At 33.9% G+C, this 27,547-nt stretch overlaps 1 protein-coding gene across 1 annotated transcript in view; it reads left to right on the forward strand.

The window, feature by feature from the left end:
* CFAP54 (cilia and flagella associated protein 54) overlaps window positions 1-27,547 on the forward strand; it is a 104,664-nt gene that overhangs the window by 70,587 nt on the left and 6,530 nt on the right. Inside the window, exons 50-66 of the mRNA XM_038155315.1 lie at window positions 422-638; window positions 982-1,076; window positions 3,014-3,183; window positions 8,411-8,513; window positions 9,833-9,971; window positions 10,897-11,054; window positions 11,249-11,434; window positions 12,650-12,776; window positions 13,070-13,222; window positions 14,254-14,362; window positions 16,896-17,001; window positions 17,740-17,829; window positions 18,355-18,496; window positions 20,614-20,811; window positions 22,030-22,223; window positions 25,300-25,482; window positions 26,700-26,797. Of these exons, the coding sequence (XP_038011243.1) occupies window positions 422-638; window positions 982-1,076; window positions 3,014-3,183; window positions 8,411-8,513; window positions 9,833-9,971; window positions 10,897-11,054; window positions 11,249-11,434; window positions 12,650-12,776; window positions 13,070-13,222; window positions 14,254-14,362; window positions 16,896-17,001; window positions 17,740-17,829; window positions 18,355-18,496; window positions 20,614-20,811; window positions 22,030-22,223; window positions 25,300-25,482; window positions 26,700-26,797 (2,468 nt within the window). The remainder of the gene's footprint in view (window positions 1-421; window positions 639-981; window positions 1,077-3,013; window positions 3,184-8,410; window positions 8,514-9,832; window positions 9,972-10,896; window positions 11,055-11,248; window positions 11,435-12,649; window positions 12,777-13,069; window positions 13,223-14,253; window positions 14,363-16,895; window positions 17,002-17,739; window positions 17,830-18,354; window positions 18,497-20,613; window positions 20,812-22,029; window positions 22,224-25,299; window positions 25,483-26,699; window positions 26,798-27,547) is intronic.

The raw sequence follows: 27,547 nt of genomic DNA on the forward strand, positions 1-27,547 counted from the left end.
CATGATAAAACTAGGATATATATATCCTAGTTTATAATGAATGACAGAGTCTATGAAATATGCTAGAATGATGTGATACAAGATTTTTTTTCCTTTCTTAACAGCAGACTTTTCTTTGAGTTGAGGTTTTTGAACTACAGATTCACCTACAACACATAAAACTAGAACTTGCGGTGATAATAGCTATAATTTCATAGATGCACCTTCTGCTGTAAAACCAATCTCTGAGGCTGTAGCAAGTGCTACTGAGTGCTGACGTTTGGGAAAAACCCAACTCATTCATAGTAAATGAGAATAATACGAATGTTATTCATGTTAATTGTTGATTTGTGTCATTATTAATAGAAACAGAATATGTCTTGAACAAGAAAAATGTAAAATGTGTCATTTCAAATAATCCCAATTGTTAACCTTCTTGTAGGTACTGGAAGATGCATTTAATTGCAGTCTGTCTTTAACAGTGGCGCCACTATGCAACCAACAAATTATGAATAAATTAACCTTAGCCAAAATGCATCTCATCATTTGTCTTTCTGCCACAATAAATAATATACCTGAAAAAGTTGAAAAGATTTTATATTCTGTTGACAATACCAGCTTGCCAGAGCCAAGCAAAACTACAGCATCAAATGTAAAAGGTAATGATAAGGATGGTGGAAAAATTTATTTATATTGCTTCAAGCCTTTTTGTTTTCACTTTTAACAGCATATGAGTAAATATGTCATATTATGAACAATATTAATTTTAAATGTTGCTGAAAAAATTCAGTCATTATTGAAATAAGCAGTAAGGCTTGTTAAGGTTCTTTTATTATTCTTCTACAATTATTATTATCATTATTAATTTGATCCATTGTTACTTATTCTGATGTTTAAAGTCTCAGTTGTAAATAGAAAGAAAAGGACTATGTTCTTCAAATTACTGAGAATGCTTTGTTTCTGCATCTCTTATCTGAAATTTATCTGCAATGTATTTGACAGTTGATGCTGATCAGGATTCAAGACAACAGGAACAAAGAGACAGAATGGTGCATCTTGTTGATTGTAAAGATGAATTAAATATGGCCATGCTGAAGGTAATTTTGATTTTTAGGAGAAAAGGGTTGAGAAAATGCAGATTGATCCAAAAACCCTTGCTAATGCCTTCAATGTAACAAAAATGATGATGAGAGGATGGTATGAAAAAGGAGACTAAAAATTCCTGTTTCTAATTTGACTGTAGCCTTACTAGCTGTGCACGATGTGTTGATGATGGTGCAATCGTTTTTCATTTTTGTTGCATCATTTTTCAAATGATGGGAAGTATTTCCACAATCAGATCTCAGTATGACTATTTCAGCATAAAGGGTAAAGACAATGGGATTTTGTGGCATTCACATTCTCTGAAAAAAGTCCGTCATCCAGGATTTCTCTCCTGGGAAGCTGAGAAACCTCAGAGAAAACAATTTTTATATCATTTGCTTCTCCTGTGTAAAATGTGTTTGGAGATTGTTTACCCAAAGGTGATTGTCTGATTGGATTCTGGTATGAGTTGTTTTGACTCTTTGGCCAAATAGTGCCAAGCTGTGTTGAGACTCTGGAAAGAATCATGAGTTTTCATTGTTATCTTTTAGCATTCAGTAAGTATCCATTCTGTATTCTTTAGTATAGTATAGTATTCTTTAGTATAATATAGTATTATAAAGTAATAAATTAGCCTTTTGAGAACATGGAGTTAGATGCATCATTCTTGCCATCCTCGAGGCATTTCCCAGCAAATGCAACAGTGTTTCAAGATAAAATCATCTCCTTTCAGAGGGTTCCATTTGTAGAACACCAGAGACTCTTTGATGAGGCAATATGCTATAAAAATAAAAAAATCATTCTCTACCATTCTCATATGTAAAATATTTCAAATTTTTCCTGTAGCTCTTTCTGGTACTTTATTTTGAAGAAAACATACCATAGCTTATTAACTTCTTTGTTTGAAAGGGGTTTGCTTAGTTGGATTTTGTTTTGTTTAATTGTAACTTTATGCTTGTCAGTTTCACATCACAAAGAGACCAGAATTAAGGGCTGACATATTCTTCATTCAGAGGGGCCTTTCACTTTGGAAGTATCTACTTTTGGCCATTTTTACAAACAAACAAATACAAAAAGTATGTCTGGAGAAGGGAGGATGATTTTGTATGGCAGTTGGTATAGGTCAAACACTAGAAACTTGAAAGTTTTATTATAATTTGAAAACAGGAACTTGAAAATAACTAAACCAGAAGTGTTCACTTGAATTGAATAATGCTCAATTAAGAGGCATAATATATTTCTTACTCTTAATTTTTCTTTAACTGTTCTATTCTTTTGGAGGAGTTTTTATGGTTTGGTTTTTTTTGGTGATGTTTTTTAAGTTGAGCTCTGAATTTTAATCAAGTAATGTATTGGATGATACAAACCTTTAAATTAATTTTTAATTCTACTGAAAGCTCCACAATTGAGATTTAATTTAAAATTAGCTTCTTTTTATAGATGTGGTTTTTACAGCTTCCTACAGATTTTTGGATCAGAAAGACTGTAAATTATAGTTGAACTTTCAGGATACATACTGCACACAAGGATGTCCAAATATAGCTAATAAGGAATGTAATATTTCTTTTGACATCTTTAATGTTGTTTTTAATATTGTATTTATTGTTTAAAATTACTAAGCATATTGAGGAGTATAGTATAACATTATCAAGTATAGCTATTAGATAAAGAATGGGAAATTAATGAATAGCATTGCTAAGCCTTAAAATATGGAGTTAAGCATGCATGACAATAGTACAGGCACAGTTAAGATGTTGCTGATTTAAACACAGTGATTCTGAAAACCTGACAAAAGCAGAATTCTCCACTGCACCCCCATTTATAGAAATATTGCACTTAAGTTGATTTATTTTAGGATGCAGGGATAGTAGGCTACACAGAAAAAATACTTCTAAAGGAAATTTTTGTTTCTTTATTTTTTGAAATCATACAACCCTGTGTTCTTCTCTAGGGGATTTTATTGACAGAAGCTGAAGAAACTCTTCACTATCTTGTACAGGACATACAGGAAAAATATGATGGGGACATATCTCGGTATTCTGTAGAAGATTTAGAGGCTCTTATTGTGGCCAAACTTGAACTTGCTTCTATTTCTCAGCAAAGGCATCAAGCACCTCTCAGGTAAGTAATACTATGAATAACCTTATATTGCACAGCCCTCACCACCAGTGATTAAAAATAATTTCTTTATTACTACATCAATATTGTAAATCTTAGTAGTTATCTATAACAACTCCTTTAGTATATTTACAAATGTGAGATACACAGGCATTTAATTTTTTTATTACTGCTTTATTTTGCTTTTTAAATGATGATCAGTTATAGGGCCAGAGATTCAGTCGGCCCAGAGAATCAGTTACGATTTCTCGGTGGGATGTTTTTGTGATAAAATGTTGTATAAAAACAAAGAAAAAGTTGCAGTCTTCATGGTTTTGGTTAAAGTCTTAATTTGTTAGATCATGTGAGTTCTTATCATTTGTACAGCAGAGCACTAATCTTATCTCTGAACTACTGAATTCTACTTTGTTCTAGAATGCCCTGTCTTTCTGTCCTAAAGGAACATTTCTTCTTGACCTACTTACTGATTTCATATTAAAACATCAATATTTTATTTTTTAAATTACAGTGATTAAAAAGCATTGAAGTAAACATTAACAGAATAGATTTCAGCAGCATTATTTTGTTTTTCATAGTCTAAAATACTGTTGTGTTATGTCTATGGCTGAATTATCTCTATGTATCTGTATATATCTGCCTGATGTTTTGTTGAAATTAAAATTCCCAAATTCTGTCATTTTTTTTTTGAGATTCTGGTTTCTTTTGGAGAATTTAATGGAGTTACAGTTTTAATGTTCTTGGAATATACTGGACATACAAAAATATATTAACTCTTTGTAGATGTTAAATTCCCAACATTGTTTCGGTCTTTTACCTTGGAGGATTCATCTGTTTGGCATACCTGTAATTTTACATTAATTTGTGTAAGAAGGATGTTAGTTTAACTATGCATGATAATTTTATCAGTGTGAAGCTTTTTTATCTAATTTTTTATTAGAGGGAAAAATCTTTGAGTGCACAAATTGCTAACTACAAGTGGAGCATACTCAGGTGTAGCACCATCACCTGCCAGACTAGATTGAGATTTGGTACAATGTAATCAGTATTTGTAACATTTGTTAGGTCCAATCTAACTAAACACACCAGAATTGCTACAATAAATTTTATAGCACAGTAAGCATGAAAAAAAGGAAAAAAATAACCCTTTCTTTATTGTTGAAATAGTGGTGAAGATTGAAGTGGTAGGTGGCTCATCAGGCCAATAGATAAATCAGTCTCAATGGGATTTTTTTGCCCATTTAAAAAAATTGTTTATTCTTTGACAAAACAAGCCACCTTCCTTCTGTCAGCTCTCTTAGCGGAACACTCGCAAAATCAATGCCTTTTAAATTGCACAATTTCTTTTGCATTGTTATGGTACAGCAGTAAAAATAATTAACAAGGATAGGAGCTTCACAGTGCTGTATAGCCTACTGTACTGAAAACAGTAACAGTCTGCAGTGTGGTCTTTCCCCCAGGTTTTGTGTATGTTACTTTAAAAGAAAGCAGTTTCCAAAAATTCACATATTAGGACTGTAATAATTTAGCAAAATGTCATTAGAGAAGATGCAAAGTAAGAACTTGTAGGTTATTTGTGGACATTTCTCAACATGAAATATTAATCCATTTCAGTGCTTTTTGAATTAGATTAATTTGCTATAAATTGTCAAGGAGAAATCCACCAGTCGCTGACAGTCACCTCATCATACCTTTGAGTGTCCTGAATTTTATAAGGTCACTATACTAATAATCAAGGAGCATCTGAAATATCATGTGTGTAATCTTAGCTTGATACTAGGCTTGGTAAAACCTGCATTGGTAGAATACTCTCTCAGACATTCTCACCCTGCTGAACTGGTTCCAGTATATGCGAGACATTTCACTGCAGAACCCTTCATCCTTCCATGACATTTATATCCTAGGGACTCGTTTCTCTGTTGGTTTATAACTTGTCTCAGATTGAAGAAACTTTTTTTTAGAATATCAAGGATTTCAATGGATGTCAAGCATTGTATAGATCACTTTTTGTGACTCTTAAATTTTTGATGGGTGTTTGTTTAGTGGGTCTTATATATTAACAGTGGTCAGTATCAGGGAAAAAAACCCATCAAAAAATAAAGTAAGAGTTTGGGGGTTTTTAACCTATTTTGCAGTTTTGTTGCACTGCCATGGAAGCTGTTGATATGTCTGCCTCAGATACAAATGAAACATTTCTTCAGACAGCTGAATGTTCCCTGCCTGCCAGCCTAGAAATCAAACTTTGCATGATATTACAGAAATTCGTCTTATTTTTCTCCTTTGGCGAAATGACCTAGTGGTGAAATTGTTATAGTCAGCTGTACTTTCCTATTTTGATCATCTTGTCACTTTCTGATTCAGCTGATAAAAGGATGTGTATATTGTCAAGGGAAATATATAGATACATCACTCTTGTTGACAGCAGAAGAGGGTCACAAAAATTTCATCAAGGCAAGCTTCTGCATTACAAGCTTCTGTCTTGCAAAAAAATGTATGCTTCAGAATAACTTTATGTATAGGACTAATCCCATTGATCTCAAGGACACTTATATGGTGTCTGTCCTATAAATGTGAACTTTTTAATTACCCAAATGTATACTTCTCTGCTTATGTGAATAAATTGTGACTCAAGGCTTATATGAATCTTTGGGCTTGTGGTCTATATTTTACTTAGGAAATTTATGTGTAAGCATGTAGGTGAAAATAGCCTCATTTTCAATATTGCTAAATGTTGACAAGAGCAGTTAACTCGAGGCAGTGGTGCTGAGGAATTTAGGTTAGTAGTTGTTAATAACCTAAGTACTCCTAGGTGCTGTACTTTCTCCAAGGTATTTGAGTTTAGAACCATAGCATCTCAAGCAATGTTTTAAGAAAAGTCAAATTTTGTTGTAATTTTAACTTTGATGCCTTGGTTCAGAGGAGAGCACTTAAAAAAAGAAGTTGAGGTACCTCAATGCATTATCCGTTTTTCTGTTTGATTTTATAAGGAAATTCTGTTTCACCTTTTCCCGCTGTTAGAGAGAAACTTGTCATCTAATTCAACATTGATTTATTCTGTTTTCATTTTGTTGAATAAAACTGAGGTAAAGGGATGATAAGGAGATTCATGAGGATTGAATTCTGAGATGTAAAAACCAAGGTATTTATGGCTTTGGTTCTCATTTTTACTTTGGGGTCTATTTGTGCTGAATTGGTGTAATCCATCCAGGTCTGCATCACAAAAACAGCAAGGAGGATAGAATCAGAAATGACAGGAAGACTTTAACTGCTGTCTTATCTTAAGAGGAGGTTATCCATCCTATGGTTATATATATGTTGACAGATTAATGTGTGTAATTTAGTAGTTCAGCTCTTATTCAGAATTCTTGGTGCAAGATCTTTGCCTTCACAACCATTAGTCTAGAATATCTCTTTGCCTTCACAACCATTAGTCTAGAATATCTCAAAAGTAAATTCACACAGACCCTGAATCTCTCTTGCATTGAAAGATCTTTGCGTTGTTCTGGCAGTGCAAAAAGGTGTTAATTCTTTTCTATTTTTTTAATATATTTTATTATTTTATTTTTATATTTTTTAATTTTTTTAGTATATTTTATATTTTATTTTTATATTTATTTATTTATTCTTTTCTATTTTTTTTTTTTGCTTCATAGCAGCCAGTCTTTATGTAAAGAGAGTCTATGTAAAAATACCAGCATAGATAGGAACTTCAGTAATACATTTTTAACAATTACCCTGCTGAAAAAAAATCTTTCAAGTAGTGAGCTAGGCATACTATCTGGTAGCTTAGAATTGCTAGAAAAATGTTTCTGTGAGCAGAGAACATGTAGAATTTTAAAAAAAATTCCAAACAAACAACCCCCAAAACCAAACTCAAAAATGTTTTAGAGAGGATGTAGGAAAGTAAAGATTTGCAGACATAGAGGAAAATGTGCAACTGGGAGAAAGCAATACAAAGAGACATTGATTTTGGCAATTCTCAGAATATTTTGAGTAGTGTGTTCTCTGGACAACAATTCCTAGTATGAAAAAGGTCTTCTGTCTATGATGGCTTTGCAGATGTCTTAATATCATGAAATAATTGTATTCATGAAGTCTGCTGCTGTAGATACACAGTTTTGTACATGAAGTGAAAGTGGAACATTATCTGAGGGTATCAAGTGCTTATAAAGACAGCAAAAAAAACACAAAAACAAACCAACAAACCGCAGTAGTTCATATTTTAAGAAACGTGACAATATTTTGCAATCTAAGCCCATCATTTTTTGACACATAGGGTTGAATGCTGCACCAGTCCTAGTGGTGTCTGTATCTTTCAAAGGTGCTGTTCAGAGTGAACTCCAGAAAAGGATTTAGGATCTGGGGTAGCGAGTACAGTAGATGCAATGTCATGTGATTTTTTTTTTACTGATGATGTTTTGCCTCATCACCTTGGTGGTGTTTACTAAGATCCTGTGAGTATTTGACCATGTGGATTTAACTGGAGGATTAATGCATAGCCCAGAAAAGCTTTAAGGAGAAAGGTATCAACCTTAGTTGTGGATGATACAGAACTCTCCTAATATATCTTGTAATTTTCAGTATTTTTACATCTTCTAATTTCTGAGAACTTATCCCTGAAGACAGATATGCCATCGTTGGTCTGGATCTACTGATTTAACTAGATCTAAAAGTTGGGCTTGACAATCTTAGAGGTCTCTGCCAGCCAAAATGATTCTCTGATTCTGTGTGTAACTGGAAATTATAATGGAGTTCTGTTTTGATTACTCCCAACAGGATATGATATATTTGAGCTCATATGCTATTGATAGAATAATAGAATCATTGAGCTCATCAAGTCCAGCCATCAACCCTGCATCACCACTGTGACACCTAAACCACTAAATTGTATTACCCAGATCCAGATGTCTCTTAAACTCCTCCAGGCATGGTGACTCCACCAAGTAGCTGGGCAACCTATTCCAATGCCTGACCATCCTAACAGTGAAATATTCTCTCAGGTTATGTCTGTTATTGGCAAAACGTGTTTTTTTACTGCTCTTTTGTCACTTCCATAACACAGTTCCTACAAATTCAGAAAGTAGCCTGAGTGTAATCATGTTTTACTGAAGCAAAAATTGGTAGCTGGTGATTTACATCTCTGGCATAGAAAAAAATGAAATATCTATTTAAAAAAAATCATAAAGTGGCAAATATAATTAGTATTTATAAATAATGTTGCTCTATACCACAGTGTTGCTTTGGCTTTCTCTGCAATTCGACTTCTCCAAGATGCAAAAGTTTTAAGTGTGGACGTGGCACATTTTCAAGAGGAAAAGGATGAAAGGGCGTGTTTGGTATGTGTGGATATTTGTTTTAAATTTATCTTTCTTTGTATATGAATCTTTCTTGTATTAAGTGTTGAGCAATTTTCATAATATCAGAACATGGCAGTCATTTATATTATGTGGTTACCATTAACCTAGAGAAAAAATGATCTTTGACATGCTTCGGATACCTGCTTGCTTAAGATGTGCTCAATGTGTCTGTAATCATCATTATAATTTATATGAGGTTAGGAATCACAGTTTTTATTTCCATTACTCTCAAATGGCAGCACTGAAAATCTCCTTTATTTTTAAAACCCCTCAAAACAAAAAGAAAGTGAAAAAAATAGCTATCGGTTGAAAATCTTGTATTATTCAGTTAAGGTATTTTAGATTTTCTGACTGAAAACTGAATTCTCATTCAAAGAGCCAGATGGACCATTTCACATCATTGCTGTGTTCTATATGGAGCAAGATTTCAGCTGACTTCTGTTGTCCAACACACAGGGATTCTGACCTTTGCTTTGGAAAGCCTGTTGGTCGCACACCACACAGTCACTCTTGAGTGCACAGTGAGTCAAATTGACTCACATGGACAAGCAACTCTGTTTGTGTTGCATATCAGGGGCTTCTGTCTCTCTGCACTTGCTCCTCTCTTTTCTTAGGATGATCCTATAGCCAGTAACTGAGCTATAGATATTTTTTTCCTCATTTGCATCAATGCAAATCAGTCAGGATGATTTTTTGTATAAGTAAAATGCAGGTGGTGCATTATCCAGTGATTGCTGCTGTAACAAACAGTAGAACATGAGTGTGGAATTTTAGCAATAGAAAGAGTTTTTGGAATATATGAAGACAGTACAAGTTGAGCATTCTCACAAACACTTGTAGTACTACATTACACTTATATTTTTTTCCAAACACCAGAAACACAAAAAACTAGAAATCAAAACCGAAAAATTTATTTCTAGTTGTTTTTGAGATATCAGAAATTGATACTGATCCTTCTCTAAAATTAGACTTTTATGTGCCTCAGAAGTTTGTGGAATAAAATCCAAACTCTTAGAATTATTCTTCATAACAAATATAGTATATAGATATATTTATGGAGTCTCACATAAAAGTTGTTTTACTATTCAATGCTTAAAATTATTTTATATATATTAAAATTTAAATAATAAATGGCCTCCTGTTATTAAAATATGTATGTAACCTTCAAAAAAATTCTGTTTAGAATGTTGCTGTTATTTGTAAGATATTTGTAATAATTTAACAAGGCCTGCTGCCTTGTTTGTAGTAAAGTATGTTACTCAGAAAGTAACATTTTTCTTGCTTTTGGGACTTAATAGGACTCCACCACAGAGGGTATTTCACTCCCTCCCCGTGTAACAGCACAAGGGCACGTGAATGTACATTTGTGGCTGAGGTGTCGAGCAATGTTAGTGACTGCACTCATGACACAGATACATGGTGTTGGTGATATGAAAGGTACTACACTTTCTTGCTTTAGATTTTGGGATTATAATGGGCAAATGAGCTTATACAGACACAATTCTTATTCAGAGTTAAAAAATAACACTAAGTCTGGGGCTGTATTATCACTGAACAATTATTTGTGTTAAATTCATCCAATCCAATAAGGAAAATATATTTATGAGCACATTCTCTCCTAGAACATGAAAACAGAAAGTATTATATTAATTTTCATTTACTAGTCATTATCTTTTGATAACTGTACCTAAAAGTTTCAAATGTTCTAGTGTAATTAAGAAAGTATGGTTGTTTCAAAAAGTGCTGTTGCTGATTACTTCTGGTTTTGAAAGTCTCAAAATATTTTTTGCTTTTTATATCTCTAGTAAATGAAATATCCCTACATAGCTCCTAAAAATGTTCCAGGTTATTTTTTAAGGATTTAAGAGAGATATTGCAAAATATATTTTTTGAAGTTTGGTTATGAATAAAATGTTTTTCATTCCTTGGTTCTGAACAACTCTGATGCTCACTTAAGTACCAAAATCAGTCTAAGTCTGTTGCCAAATTCTTACTTAATCAGTTCTGGATAATTTCTCTGCAGGCTGTTACTATTTTGCAATTTTAACTAAAATCAGATTTTTGGATAAGTAGAACAGATCTCAAATACCTTAATATTTATGTTGGTGGCTTGCATAAAAAGCATACATTTGGATGAACTTACATCTAGAAACTCTTCAGAAGCTTTTTAGAAACTAACTGATTTTTCTTTCTTTTTAAAGTGAATTTGACACAAAATTGATGAAATGGTGCACGTGCAATGTGGAATTCATAGTGCCATATTTTCTGTAACTTTTTAGTGTAGAAATACTTAAGAATGGTAGAACACACAATAAAGTGTTTTCTATTGTATTTTTACTATTCATATGTTCTCTTCTTTTAGGAAATGATGTGGCTGAGCGCAGAAGTGTGATAAAAGAAGTAATATTAGAGGCAGAAGCCTTTGGTGATATTGAGACTCAGGCTGAAGTGATGGTACAAGCTGCTATTCTTGACCTGCAAGAAAAACGTCCTGTGGCAGACATTAAACTTCTTTTGAAGGTTTGAACACAAAGGAAAAACTGTTTGCTTTTCTTTGATGAATTTTTTTGTGTAGTCAGAACAGCTGATGGCAGCATTAAATAAGTTTGAAATAGTGCCTCTAAAATAGATTTTTTCACTTTGCGTGCTTTGTCCTCATAAATAGACAGGAATATAGTAACTACTTTGGTTTATGTTGTTCTGTATCCCAACAGAATATCATCAGTTTACTCCAAGAGGACACATTTATTTCCCTGCCAGCTTCTTTGACTCTTGTGAAAAGCATGCTTCTGCTGGCAGACATACTGCCACTGCAAACAGCAGAGGACTCAGAACATTGCTCTTCTGCAGTGGAACCATTGAACTTGCTTGTTTTGGCACATGAGCTTACCATTAAAGCAGTGAGTACATGTTGGTGCATTTCCATATCCTTCCAACATCCTTAATTATTCATCCTGGAAGCTATTTTATCAATTATTAAGAAGGACTACTCCTAGTAACTGATCAGTTCAGTTTTAAATACATTAGAATAGTGTAAAGAAGTTATTCATCTTACCAAACTCTTTATCCATACTCATCATGTATGTTCACATGTGAAGTCTGGTGTTTTCACAGAATTTAAAAATATTGAATAGTTGCAAAATACACATCCAGACGTGAAAAAAGAAATAGGTAGTTTGACTTCTAAAGAGATGCAGAACACTCACTTTTCCCATTTGCAATGAGGGACATTTTCATACTCAACACCTCAGGGAGAATGTAGATCTCATTAAATTCCTAACTCTTAAGCATCCAAGAGCTTAGCTTTCTGTCTTAGAATAATTTGAATCAGGACAATCTATTTGAAGTAGCATGATATTTTAGGTTGATGGATTGTTACAATTGGTATGAAGAAATAATTTTCATGTAAAACTTTAAATATGTAATTAAAAATAAATCTAAAAATATGAACTTTGTGAGAGCACTAAAACATTTACCTATTTGGGATCCAAAATAGGCATTTTTATCTGAATTTGGTACAGGTCAAAGAGGAAAGTTTTTAGATCAAACTCTTTTTCCTCATATTTTCTAAAATGGAAGTCTGAGCCACCAAAATATTTATTTTCCTAAGTAACAAAGTATCATATGAATCGCTTCATTCTCAAACTTCCAACTGTGAGACTTGCTAACCTTCAAGTGACTTGACAGTTTACAATGTCTCCCCATTGTCTTATCTCCATGAATGAAAGGTTTGACTGGCCCCTACATGCTAATTTCTTTTTCTTTTCCGGCCTTTGCTGGATGTCAGATTTCTTTGTAGAAATGACAGTTCCTTTCCAGGGCTTTGGTAATTTGTGAGATCTGTTTCTCAAAGACTGATTTTAGGGAGTTTTCTTTTAAAAACCAAAGCCTGACTTTTCTAAATTCAGTCAAGAGTTCATGAAAATTGTTTGTTTGCATCGCAAGACTCTTCTGCAAGACAAGTACACTCTAAAGTAAAGGAATTCAGGAAATTGAATCCTTTTCTAGTGCTCTTTTCAAGACACTTCAGGTTTGCAATATCTAACTTACTTTCTCGAACTGCTTTTTAATTTGCTGTCTGCAACTTGATTTTACTGAGCATGCTCTTTCCATAGATTTTTGATTGTGGTGAACCCATTGAACGGCAAGGAAAAGACAGTACATTGACTTGCCTGGTCTTACCCTCGAAGAATATCTACATGCCACATATTAACTTGCTAGCCCTAGTCAAAATGAAAATTGGTAAGAAAAACACAACTCATTATTATTTTTAAATTTTAGTAAATTTTCACTCATATTTTATGAATGGGCTGACTGGTGTAGCTTGGTCTTCTTTTGAGTGGTCTAGGTAAATCTCAATGGCATCGTACAATAGTGAAACACTATTACAACTCTGTATTTATATCCATCAATCACTTGCATTTTTGAGAATTGGATTGTAACAGCAGCATTTCTTCTAAGGAATTAGCTCTTTTTGCATAAATTGGTTGTCCACTAAATAATTTACAAAGAACTGTTTCATTTTTTTTCTTTAGGATACACATTGGCTGAAAAAGTATCTTCAACAGCTGCAAGATATCCCTTGCAATGGCTACGTGCTCTCAGACTTTTAGAATCAGCATTGAATCTTTGCAGAGCATCTGCAACAAAAAAATTAGATTTGGAAGCTGAAATTCTTTTTCAGATAGGTAAATAAACCCCCGTTTGTACATCCCAAGCACCATCCTCGGAAATGTTATGCATGATGTCTCTTAACATGGAGATATTTTACTGTAAAACTAGAATAAGTTTGGACATTTCTCAGTGTCTCTAGATGCAGATCTCTCTCCTGTGTTTAGTACCACACCACAGGAGTTTGGGATGCATTATTCTACAAATAATTTCAAAATTGGATTAGAGCTGCTTTCATCTGTATGTTATCAGGGATCCAAGGGTGTGGCCAACAAGATTATGAACATTGTTTTGCACCAGGAGGTGTTGGTTTGTGAGGATCCCAGCCAGAAAAACATTGAAGACTTTGTAATGTATCTCTTAAAATGCTATTTTTTGGAGTTAACACTATAAAAGAAAAATGTGAGTGTAAACAATCTCTTCTAACTGCAGAGGCTGAGAACTCCAAGTTGTGCAGTATTGAACGTGTTTCCAATCAGGGTGTAACACAACATGCAAGTCCTGTCCGTGAAAAAAGTTGACTCATTTTGATCTTTTAGCTGTTCTTGAGAGAAAACAATGATATTCATAATTTCTCCTGTCAAACAAAAAGCATGTTCATAAGAGCCTCTTGCTTCACTTTTACAGAAAGGTACTGAGAAGATGCTGCCAACAGACTCTTCTGTTACAGCAAGCTGGCTGCATTTATCCTGTGGGATGTGCCCAGCACAACACGGGCCTGAGGACCACACCATGTGTGCAGCACAGCACAGAACAGGCTGTGCCTGCTCATTACCTCCTCACATACAATGCTCTGCTAGTTGGGATCAGGAGATGTTAGGGGTCATTATGATTCCCAAGTTTGGTTATTTCAGCTACTCTGTGGATTGTTATACAAGCATTGTTCATTACCTTTTAAACAAACTGGAAAAGATCTTGCTTAACAGGAGGAGAATAGATAATGTATTGTATTGTTTAACTTTTCTGGAGGGAAAAACAGATTGGGTGGGTCTTACAGAAGAAAAATTATTAACATCTTGAAAATCTACTTTCTGTACTTCTTTCTAAGGTAAGCTAGAACGCCAGATATGTGAAGCAGGAAATAACAAGTCCTCTCAAGCTGTTGAAACCCTGTTGGAAGCTATTAAGCTCAGCCAGCAACATGATCACAAATATGAGTAAGAATGTAGCTACATAACTTTGAAAATAATTTAAATACATTAATGCATTAATATAATTTTTAAACATTTTTTGAGATTTGGTCTGGGACTTCTATTATGGAGTATCTTTTATGTTTTAGAAGAGTTTTATTTCAATAGAGAAGAGCTAGTGGATATTTATTCTCTTATTTAAAACAAATGATAAGAACGTTTAAAAACATTTTTTAATGCTACATAAAAGTTACAGCTTTTGGTTCTATTTCCAAATTTGTGCCCTATCTGTCAACACTGAGAACAGAGCTATCAATTAAACGGGAGGTTTATTCATATTTCAGAAGATGAGCTGTGGTCTGCCCCCTTCCAGATAACAGAAATCCAGCTTGAAAAGGTTACCAGCCAGAAATAGTCAGAAGAGCAGAGGCAGAAGGAGCGTAGGAAATGTGTTTGTAACAGATATCAGGACAGTGACTTTGGCATTAGTTATCAGCCTAGAAGATGCCTGAAGAGCTGAGCCAAGACAGCCAATAAATTCTGTCAAGCAGCTCTGATACATTGGACTTCAGTTTTTTTGTTTCTTGACCAGTCTAAATGAATAATGTGCCACATCTAGTTAGAGACAGTGTGAAGGCAGCAATTTACCTTGCTTGTTTGGGTATTCTGTTACTTAAGTTAATGAACCAGAACTCTGAATGTAGAAGTAGTAGCATAATAATAAACCTCAACGAGCAGCCAGCATGATGGAAGATGGTGCAGAAATGGACTGTGGTGAAGTTTTGCAAGTTTAATTTGCTACCCTCTCATTTAATTTGCTGCCATCTTACTACAAGAATGTACAGCGACATCAATGGACCATGGCTTTCTTGTTTTAGAGAACTTAACATCCTGCTGACATTTATACAAGCTCTGTGATATCTGTGGTATTATTTAATTAAAGTTGTTTCTTGATGTCTCACATCCTTTTTTGTTAGCAAGACTAGAAATTTAACTAAATTGTTGCCAACCAAGTGTAGAATTTACCATCTTTTCAGCTAGTTTGCTCAGTCTTTCACTGTGCAGTACTCTGATTTTGTATTTTGCTTTGCACAAATTGTACTAAAGCTGGAATTTATTGTACTGTATAAACAACCAACTCTGTGCAGTATGTATCTGTCCAGAATAGTAACTATGTGAGCAGGAGTTTGTTGCTATGCTTGGGGAAGTTAATTCATAAGTGAGATCTGAAGAAATCTGCAGAGCCAGGAGGAATCTGCATAAGAAGACTGTTATAAACCTATAGGGAATAGAAACGTTGGAGAAATTCTCCAAGTATAGTGATTTTCAGCAGATTGAGGGGAATATTTCTGCCCCTCTGCTCTGATATGATGAAATTCCTCCTGGAGTACTGCACCTAGCTCTGGAGTTCTCAGCACAGGAAAGACATGAACCTGTTGAAGCAGGTCCAGCTGAGTCCCACAAAAATTATGAGAGGCTGGAAAACCTCTCCTGTGAGAAAAGGCTGAGAGAATTGGAATTTTCAGCCTGAAGAAGAGAGGGTTCCAGGGAATCATTTTGGCAGCCTTTCAGTACTTAAAGGGGGCTTATAGGATGGAGATAGTTTCTAATAGTGCTTGTAATGATAGGACAATGGGTAATAGTTTTAAAGCAAAAAAGGGTAGATTCAGACTAGATATTAGGAAGAATTTTTTTACAATGGTGGTTCACTGGAATAGGTTGTCCAGAAAGGTGATAAATGCCCTGTACCTCAAAACATTCAAGATAAGGTTGAAGGGTGCTCTGAGCAACCTGAGCTGGTTGAAAGTGTCCCTGCTCTTTGCAGGGGAGTGGGACTAGATGACCTTTAAAGTCCCCTTCCAACCCAAACCATTCTATGACTCTATGATTTTTGCTTAGTTTACAATACTACTGTAAAAATCACTGAAAAGAGAAGGAGACATACATAGGAGGAGAGTGGCAATAGCTGAGCACTGTCTGAAGATGTGAAACTTTCGGGTAGAAAACTCAAAACTAAGAAGGTCAGTATGTGAGCCCAGTTAGGAAACAAAAGCCTGGTTTGGTCACAGTGGGTATTTTTGCTAATCCTTGGGAGAGTTTGACTGAGAACCCAATTTGATTGATATCCAAATTCAGCTACCTATGTTTCAGGGAAACCAGGGCAATGGATAAATTGCTTAACTTGAGCAAAGAAGACAAACAGTACAGAAAGATCACTTCCTTTGCAGAATTAGGGTTTTCTTACTAAACATTTGCAATTTATTTATGGAATATTTATTTCAAATAATGCAAATTATATTTGATGTGCTGTTAAATGAAGGTGTTATTTGTTAAGCACACCATAGGGATGTTTTAGATTCGCGTGACTTTAAAACAGGAACCCATGGATTTCTGAGTTCCTAAATTTCTGAAACAAGTTGCACTTAAAGTAGATGATGGGGGCTGGATGAATGATTTATTTGGTGAGGTATCTAGCTAGTCTTATGCAGGAGACAAATTTTATCACTGTAATGCTTACTTTGATAGTTAAGCTGATTATTCTGTGTGCTGTTTCTTACAGGTTAATAAGACGGTCCTACCTTGAAATAGCACTCTCATATTTCCATTTTGCTGAAAATAATGACGTTGAATCAGAGACAGATAATTCAGTGCCTTCCAAATCAAGTGTATGTTTTCTATCTTTTGGGCAGTGGCCTCTTCAAAACAGGAAATACGTATTGTGCACCTTGCCATATTATTACTTGCAGTGACTTATACAGCATACTAAAAGTCCTCCTGGAAAAATCACACAAAGAAATCATATAATATAATTTGATCTTGTTTGATGTTATCTCTCATGTTCATTGCATTGAATGATAATATTTAAAATATTTTTCTATATAAAATAGGAAGACACAGAACCAACAGTGTTTTCATTTCCCTTTATGTACAAATTAATTTGTACCTCTGAAAATGTACTTAACATTCAAACCTGTTTTTTTACATGCTAACTTTATCAAATTTCAATTTTTCCATACAAATATGAATGACAGCGTGAGAAATATAAGTGTCTTTATCCACATGAAAGTTCCTATGAGCCATAGATGGAAAGCAAAATGTGTAACATTAGAGAAAAGAGGTAATTAAGATTCAAGAAAATGGAATATGATAGCAACACTGTATACAGTAGTGACCATAGTATAAACTGTTCTGAGAAAGATTTTTCCAGGAGCAGCCAATTAGTATGCTCTGGAATTTTTTTTTGTTTTTAGCAATTAATGCATGGATTTACATTCCATGCCAATTTTTGCAACTTAAAAATAAAACAATTACTTCATTATTTGGAGGAATTTTTTCTATGTTTAGAATATATTTTACTTTAATATATTTAGAATCCTGATTATGAACTGGTATATAATTTTTAGACCTTTTCTGGAGATCGGTCTTCTGAGGAGGCTATGAAATCAGAAGTCTACAAAGCACAAGCCTGGATTGCCATAAGAGCAGCTACACAGGTTGGTGCAATATTCTAAAGAGGTAATTTTTTTTTTTTTTTTTTTACCTTTCATCTTATTCTACTTACACAAGCAAATAAAGCAATTCAAACAAGAGTGCTAAGATTTCCTGAAATTTCTGGCATAGGTCTTGTTTAATAAAATTAAAATGGGCACTGAATAATGCATTTAATCTCTCTTGGACAGATATGACTCTGCTTACCTTAACTTTGATTCAGTGCAAATAAAATGGCACATGACCTGATATGTGTGCACATGTATTTGACATGTGGACAGACATCAGTGGCATCCAGATGAGGATATCTGGTTTGAAATTACTATGTAGTAATTAAGCTGTCAGCAGTAATGATTTATTTTGATGTAATATGTACCTTATGTCAGAAAGAAATAGAATATTTTCCTAACTTTTAAAAATATAGTATGTGAATAATTAATTTTTTGTCCTCGTCTTCCTACCCTAAGATATTAAAATCTACATAAATTTTGTAGTGAATAAGTCCCTAATGAAATAAATGTTATTTTTAGGTTGGTGATGCTGTGCTTGGTTCTCAGCTGTTAACTGGAATGAAGGGTGTTAAAGAACAGAACATGAAGGATGAAGTGCAACAAAAAATCCCAGAATTTGCTTCCATGGATCTTTTTTCTTCATACAGAGATTTCATACCTGGTATTCCTTTATACCTTGTAATATCAGAAAATTAAATAAATAATAAGCTATATATGCTATGTAATCTAGTAATACATTTAATATCTAGTTTTAGTTTGTGAAAAATTATATACCAGTTTTGGAAAATAAAAGCAAAAGTTTCATCATGCATAGCAATGCAAAACATTAAGTAGAGACCTCATGGGTCCTTGAATATCAGCCTGTGCCTGTGTTCAGTATGTTAAGAAAAATAAATTGTTTGCATACTGTATCTCAGAAAGACAGAGTGCACATACTGCCATAATTTTGGAAAAGCAGATGGTCCTTTATTTCAGACATATAAAGTAAATATTGGTCTCCCTATCAGTCATCACTGCTTTTTTTTTTTTCCAAACATTGACTTATAACTGATGTTTTTCCCTAGGTATATTAGCTTTCCCTTGGAGAGTTTCACTTTTACTCTTGATTTTGCAAAGAGATGTTGGTGTTGAATAGCTTCTCTCCCTGCATCATGCCCCAAAAAAACCCAACCCAACCAGTGAATTAAAAACAAAATCACGAACAACAAAACAAACTGACAAACTGAAACTCTAGCAAAGTGTTCTGCCTGTGTACTGTATTCTAAAACTCAAAGTCAGTAGAAGATAATTTTCACTGTCTTCCCAATCCAATGGATTATTATTTAGATATTCTTCCACTAGCTTGGTAGAACTTTGACTGGTTTATTTCTAAATTCTGCTTTTATTTTTCAGGTAAAGGAGTTGATGAAATTGAAGTTTTTAATCTAAAAAACCTCAGCAGTGAAACTAGGAACTCTGAGATAATGACTGCTAGGTGTTATATAAACACTAAGGCAAAATATTCATGTTTATTTTTAAACAAGGAACCATTAATTTAGTGATAAAATTTGGTTCAGTGACTTGATTTCAGTTATCCCAAGTGACTGACAAAGACTGAATTGCTCTGCCTGATAGATGCTGGCAAAGCTGAGCCCTGTCTGCATACTGTACAGTGTTTAAACACATGTGTTTTGATTGGTTTATGAAAAGAAGTGTTGGATGCTAAGGCTTTCCATCTGATTGTTTTGTACTAGCTCCATTTGCTTATAATAACAGATAGGTTTTTTTCTTTTAGCAAATGCAACAGGTGTTTCTCCTTATAGTTCTGTTAGCCAATACAATGAAGAATAGAAAATGTCGAAAAACAATAGTAGGCCAAAATACAAGAATGTAAATTGAAATGTAAATTCTCAGCATAGCACACTAAATATTTTCTGTAAAACTCTTGGTAAAAAACATATTTAAGTTTTCATCTATAAGACAATATGGCCATCTTGACATTGGCAGTAAAATGTCAGGAATAATAGAGACATTCAGGTTTTGTAGAAGCACTCATAATTACTGTCTGAAAGTTTACTGTTAGGAATCACTATAACAAGGTTTGATTTGAAGTGAGAAACAGAGCTCAAGAATTGTGCTTTTGAGAGAGCCATGTACTAAGACAGTGAAAGCCAGTATTGAATGTGAACAGTGATGCAGTGATATCTCTACTGATAATTTTTTCCTCTTTCTGCATAAGTACAACTTCAAGGCAGTGCAAAAGAAAATATTATCTTTGTTTTATTTCACAGTTAAGAGTATATTTGAGTGAAAATGTGCTTAATATCTAAAATGGATGAAGGATTAAAACTAACAGTGAATATTTCAGAGTACCTAACTCTTCTGAGTTAGGGTCAACAAAACTGGGAAGTTCAGCTGCTGCAGTTATGATGGGTGACTGCTTGTGTTGTTACCATTTAGTAAATATCTTCTATTGAACAATGTGGAGGAATAATGGTTTCATATTCAAATTCAGAGAGAGAGAATGCACCTTGCTCTCTACTCCTTTTGAATTTCTTGCAAGGATTAGTAAGGTTCCTGCCAGTGATCTGAGAAACAATTTTCAAATAATTTTAAGGCTATTTACTATTTCAACTCATATTAAAAAAAGAATAAAAATAATTTTTCTTGTATGAAAAATATAAGCAGTTTCACAAGTTATACTTCTAGTTACAGATTAGTCAGTTCCAACACAATGCAGAAATAGCTTTTGAATTCCAGCTACTTCAGGTATGTTCTTGAACTGTCATTGGATTGCAGATGGATACAACGTTGTCTCTGAAATTCCTGAAGTATCTTCTGCTGAAAACAAAGAAATCACAGAAGACCGTCCGAGTGAAAGTGAAGGAACAGAAAGTCTTGTCACCAAGGCCAGACAGAAGAAAGATACAATAATATGGGTTCTCATGATCCACTACTACAATCATCTGAAAAGAATTTATAACACAAACCTATCTGGTATGCATTTTATTTCCTTCTAGAATACTGTTCTTGAGGGCAAACAGTGTCAGATTTAAAGGCTATCATCTGAAATAGCCTAATTTTTAGTTCCTTTAAATTATATAAATGCAAAAAAATCTTCATGGAAAGAATTTATGTCAGTTTACACATGTTGCAAGCAAAGGTATTACTACCTTTCTTCGTAGTTATTCATAAGCCTCCACAATACAAGGAGGGCCTCCCTCAAAATGTAATTGTTACTACATCTGAAGCATTTATTAAAAATTCATAATCTATATTTATTTTTAGTTATAGAAAAATCAAGCTTAAGTCACATAAAAAATAAATCTGTTCAATTTGAGGTCCTGTTTTGGAGACCTGAGTGTAGGGCAAATGGGAAGGCTGAGCACTATTAAATGTGTTTTGACTGAAACCCCAGATGTGATTTGCAAGCTTGGGTTATTTCACTGCAAACAGAGCATGGGATAGGACCTTTCAAACAGAGTAAGAATCCATTAATTGCAAGGCCTGAATACTGTGCACCTACATGTGATAGCCAGCTTTTGGATTTACAAGTGATGACCCAATAGGTGAGAACAAAACTACACTGTACGTATAGGTGTTGTTTAGAGAGAAACCTAGCAACTTCGAAAATAATTCCAGAGAGGCTGGATTTTCTCCCTGCAGCATCAAATGAAAGTATTCTGGCTCACCACTGAACTGTAAGGAAGGTATCTACAATTAAGTGTCAAAACGTGCATGTAAATCTCAGCTTTAGTTACCTTTTGGGGAGCTTACAGGGAAACTCAGCTGATCAGCCCCTAGCTGTCTAAACTGGGGTCTTAAGAGCTCTTAAAGTTAATTTTGACCGTGTTGAATAAATATGTGTTTATTCTAGTGGGTGCTTAGGCATCTAGTGAACGTACTGGTGCTTACACTTTGAATTTAAGTATCTACACCTTAAAATTACACCTCCCATTTGATGCTACTTTATAATGTCTGGAGAGAGTTTTTTTCATTTTCTGATCACTGGTGAAAAATTACAAATAGCATAAGCTAGTAATATTTAAGGGCAATCAGTATAATTGTTGGAAATGCATTTATTTGGTATTGAATCTATTTACATATTTTATGATGCTTTCAAAATGTATGATATAGCGTATATGTAGTAACTTGACATTGTAATGGCAAATAATGATGTAATTTTAAAAATCTCTTTTACTGCCCCTAACCCAGGACCTGGCACACTTTCTGCAAGAGATGGACACCTTGGTTTGATTTCTGACACAGGAATTGTTCTACGCATAGCAGAAATGCATTCCTTCCTTGAAAAGAATTTATTTGAATATTCATTGTGTTGTCTTGAGAAATTTCCAGTAGAACTACATGATGTAGAAATGCCACTCAGTAGTGCAACTGATTCTTCAGAGGTACTCATATTCTTTCTAATGTTTCAAAAATATTATACTGGCATTTCATTCAGATTCTTGGTAATTTCAATGGTAATATTTCTGGGAGCACTATAGAAGAATGAAATTATATGCAGAGGATCAGTACAAAACCAAAATCCTGTGCAAGCAGTGAATTATGTAGTTAACAAATGCAAATATCTTTGTGTTATTCATTCCTGCAAATGAATCTCCATCCCATAGCCAGTGTATTTAGACCCTAGAAGATTAAGCAGAATGATATTTAAAAAGGTGTTTTTATTGGTTAATAAAGTTGGCTGTTACTCAGTAAGGGCTGAGATTTTAAATCTTGTGGATCTTTATCTTTCATACCAAAAATGTCTTGATGTTAGTTTTATAATATGTATGTACAAGTCTCTATATTGTTAGTCTATAATAAAAACATGACTTACAAAAAAAAAAAAAAGTAGGTTATATTTTGTCAAAAATTTTTAAGGTCTTGTATGCCAATTTTTTCACTGATTATCAGCTGGCTAGAAAATAAACCTTTTTAGATCTCTGGCTTGTGAGCAGCCTATTTGAGCTTTCAAATGTAGGCAGCTCAGAATACATTATTCATATAAATCTTGAATTAGAATTCTGGACTCTACACTGACCATGGCACATGTTTTGAACATTGAATGAAATTTTTCTTTGAAGACCCACTGTAAAAATAATTGTCTTCAAAGTTTCTCAATCCCACATCTTACATTATTAATTATCCTAATGCTAAAAATTAAAATGAAAGATCAATCTTTGTGGCTTATTTTTTAGTTATTATATTCAGTATTAAATGGAGACAGGGAAGCCTTGAGCAGGGAGAACTTGGTATGTTATAAAAAGGAATAAAAATACTTCTGTGAAAGTAGCTTGTCTAGAGTTGGTGAACTTTCTGCAGTGTTGGACAGCATATCATTACTCATTTCCCAACAAAGAGCTGACTGTGCCACTGAATAAATTGTAAATATACGGTATGTGACATTTATAACAGCCATCATATATCAAAAATTATTTTACTCTGTCTGCTCTTTTTTTGACATAATTAGTATTACAGTATCCTAGAATAATAAGCTTCAGAGCTCACTGTCATGTTCATGACGGGTGCAAGCTGCATAATCATGTGTTAACTTCACTGTTGTAGACAGCTAACAAGCATAAAGCTCTTAGTTTTTTTAATTCTAAGATTCATTGATTTTTATCTCAACATTTTTAGAAGCTTTAACTATCCAGAAGGTTATAGGTGTTATTTTAAAATGAAACTGTAATTTATTACTTTGAGTTTTAACAGTCAAATAGACATTCTATTTGAAAGAATTAGTTTTATGTACTAAGTTGTTTCGCTTGTATCTATTGCTGTAACCTATTTTTGACTCTTGAAGGCTTTTTTAGGTCTGCTGACCAAAGAATCCAAATTACATTAGGTCTATATTTAAAATTCTGGGCCCTGTTACATTTTTCATGCTTGTTTTTTTGTTCTGCTCCATGATAGTAAGTAGGTCTGGAAATACTTGACTAAGACAGTTTGTTTTCAGGCTTTTGAGAAAGTTGAATAGACAAAGATTATGTATGTTATTCAGCAACCTATCAGTTTGACAACAGCAGTTGTAAGGTCTTTCTTCAGAAAGATTCAATATGAATAGAAACCCAAAGGATGCAGTTCAGTGAAAAAAAAAACCCGTAACAAACATTTTGGAAAGGAATATATAGCATGAAATGGAATTTTAAGAGCTCTACTTCAGGAGCACAGAATAAATTAGGTTCTCCCCACATCCATTATGTGTTTTCTCCTAGTTTTGTTCACAGTCCATGCTAGCAGGACAGTGGGTGATTCATTACTGAATTAGAAGAGGGCTGTTGTGGGTGGGTCCTCCATGCACAGCTCATGGTTTATTTACCATGGGTTATGGCCACTGAAGGCACAGCCATGTGCTTGAATTTATGACTTCCACACGCCTGGATTCATCGTTACCTTCACTTCTACTAAAGTTTCATGTGGGATGGTAACTGGCTTAATGGCATAACATCAGACTATTGTGAAAAATCCATCTTTTGCTCACTTGGATTTACTGCCCTGTAGTTGTCATATGCTGAATTTTCTGTAGAGAAAATAGGTAAAATTCTCCATTTTTTCAGCAATGAACATTCAAAATTTGAGAAGAACTAACTTGCCAGGGAGCTGTTTTCAGTGTCCACATTTTGGAACCAATGATGGAGACATTAGGACTTTTTTTCAAATACCTTCCACGTTCCCTGAAAATGCACCTGTTTGGCCAGTGTTCTTTGCAGATCTGTGTAATACTTTAAAAAATAGAGATGGTGTGTTACTGTTCAGCCTTTAAATCAAACATTTCACAATTTTAAGAAAAGGTTTTATTCATACATGAATGTTGGCTGACAGTGTTCCTGCATTAATTCCCAGGTGAACAAGAGCCAGCAGTAGTTATTTGATGAATGCCCTGCTAATGTTCCATATGTATTTTATAAAATACAACAAATCCTCACAAATTAAGTGATTGGATTTTCAGCAGGTGTCACCCTTTGTTAGTTGCACAGCTGAGAAAACAGATAGGTAAACATAAATAAAGCATTATTCTAACATTGAGAATCCTATTTTAATTATCAATATATATGCTTGACAAATTACTTTTTCATCACTAAATTTTGTATTATCAGTGTGCCAAATAATAGATTTGTGCCAAACCCACAATGCCATAATGATTTTAAGTCAAAGACAAGAACCATTGTGACTGTGGGTGTCTCTAAATCAGCCTACAAAGATCCTTTATATTACTTTTAGAAATGTGTAATCACATAAGCATTGAAAAGTCTTTACATGGTAAAAAGGACACTTTTAAACACTACCCATTTACCTAAATAAACATATATTTATGCTGGAATGAAACTCCTACCAATTCCAGTAGACACTAGATTATAACAGATTTTTCCTGTTTCACTACAGAGAATATAGTTTAAACTTGAAATTTATTTAAATGATATAATTTAAATATTATTAAATATGATGATTTACGAAAAACGTAAAATTTGTTTTGTGTTTCAGATGTCTCTTGGTGTTTCTGAAACTACATCGGACATGTCACATGTCAGAGCAGCTTCTCCAGTTTCTGTCATTGTGGAATATGAGAAGACAGAGAGTAGGGCAGCAGTTGCTTCAGATAAGGAAATTAACATTCAGTGGTATATTCCTTCTGTGGCAAAGCCATCAAACGATACAGAAACTAAGGTATAACTAGAGCAAAGCAGTTCCTTAGGTAGTGGAGCAAATTAAGTCTCATTTCCAATGAATATTTGTGTTATGAGTTACCAGCTTTTTAACAGAATTATGGTGATAGGAAGAATTAATTCACTCTGCTGCAAACCTGCTCTTTAAAAAAACAAAATGCCCTGATAGTTTTTTGTTGGCAGGCCAAAAAACCACCTTTTCTTTTCCCATATAGAGCTTCCAGGCTATACTGTATTCGTGCCTGTTGTAAATCCCTGATGTCTTTAAGACCTCCACTCTAAGCTTGGGTAGACGTGACTGATACATTTGAATAATAGTTTGGTGGGAGACTCTTGGAAAAGCAAAGATACACATATACAGGGAAAATGGGATTTTGTAAGCCTCATTTTCCTAAAAGATCAGACTGAAAATGAAAGATGAAAGAGATGAGAGGGTTGCAGGACTGTGAGAAACTATGACATGGAATTTGTTTTATCTTTACACAAGGCAACAACGTTTAGGTAAAATTTGTGCTACAGCAATACAAACCCATGATCTTAAATTTTTGGCGTAGCAGATCTGTTTATAAATTTCTATTAGACCCATTTATCTTTATTAGGAAACTGATAGAAGCCTTGGGAAGTTAATGTAAATAATGTACCTTTTATTGTGGTTTTGCAGGTTACTTTAGCGTGGCCATACAGGTCAGTAGAGGACCAGGGACAACTCTTAAAACCAAATAATGCATGAATGCCATATATTTGACATTTTCCATATAGTCAAAATATTCAGCTACCATTAGGAAGCATATTTTCAATTACACTAGTAAATACTTGCAGTAAAGATGAGAACATTCTACTTAATTTTCCTAGAATGGTATGGCTTTTTTAGATTGGTGAGTTATTCACACTTCATGGATTTAAACCTAGCATGATGACAGCCATGCATATGATTGACCAGGATCAGGACAACACTGGGATTTTGATAGTGAGATCATGTAGTATACCTAATTTTCAAACCCATAATAATAATATCCAATTTAATTAAATTAATTAATCTAAAACCTATAAAAACTGAGTGTAGTAGAAATTCATATGAAATCACATTCCTCTCTTTTTTGAAAGTCAGTTATCTAAGCCTTCATCAGTACACTGTATTTGATATTTATTGTACTCTTGTATCACTGAAATAGCTCAGGCCTACTGCATTACAGTTTACCCATCCTATCTCTTTTATAGGTTTTGTTGTTTTATGCTTACAATACAAACCCTATCAAGATTAGTGACATCAGTGCAACGTCTATGTTTTCAGGCCACATGTGGATTCCATTGGCTAGGTAAATAATCACTGACTCTGTCCTGTTATTTCATGCTGTATTAAAGATCAATCAGCCATTTAGGATGAGAGAAAATAAAGTACAAAATATCAAAGAGCTGTAAACCTTTAAAAACATTCGCTTTTGCTTTTCAAAGATTTTTCACTGTAAAAACTGTAAGATGTTGTACATGTGTTAAACCCATCCAAACAGTTGCTTTTTCAATGCATTCATTAGCATTTTAGTTTTGATTCTTAAAGAACCAAGTAACATATGCTAATTATATTACACTGGCATAGCAATGTAACAGACCTAAGAAGCACTCCCAGCAGTTATTCCCATTCTCTCAGTGGATCATCTGCTTTCTCCATCCCATATTACAATTCTGAGAAAGCAAGAATTTTTCTCAGTTGTAGCACCGGACTCTGCCCTTAATTTTACATCCTATGGCATTTTCCATTATTTCTTTCTTATCATTCATCTAGTCTTAAAATTTTTTGAACTGCTTAGTGGGTGGAAGGGAAGAAAAAATGGGCAGCCTCTGCCACCCTGGCTGGATGAAAAAGCTGTTTCTTACAGAGGCATTCCAAGAATAATGCTTCCCATTTTTAATGTAAAAAGCTAATGCATTCTATATCTCCCCTTTATTAAGTGGAAAACTTATTTTTGTAAAATTATGAGATCAGTCTTGAAATGAAAGAAAATGTAGACCCTAATCAATATGTAATAAAAGCTTGGTCAGCTTCATTATAACCTGGAAGCAACAAATAT

This window comes from Motacilla alba, chromosome 1A (assembly GCF_015832195.1).
Source record: "Motacilla alba alba isolate MOTALB_02 chromosome 1A, Motacilla_alba_V1.0_pri, whole genome shotgun sequence".
NCBI classification, from domain to species: domain Eukaryota; kingdom Metazoa; phylum Chordata; class Aves; order Passeriformes; family Motacillidae; genus Motacilla; species Motacilla alba.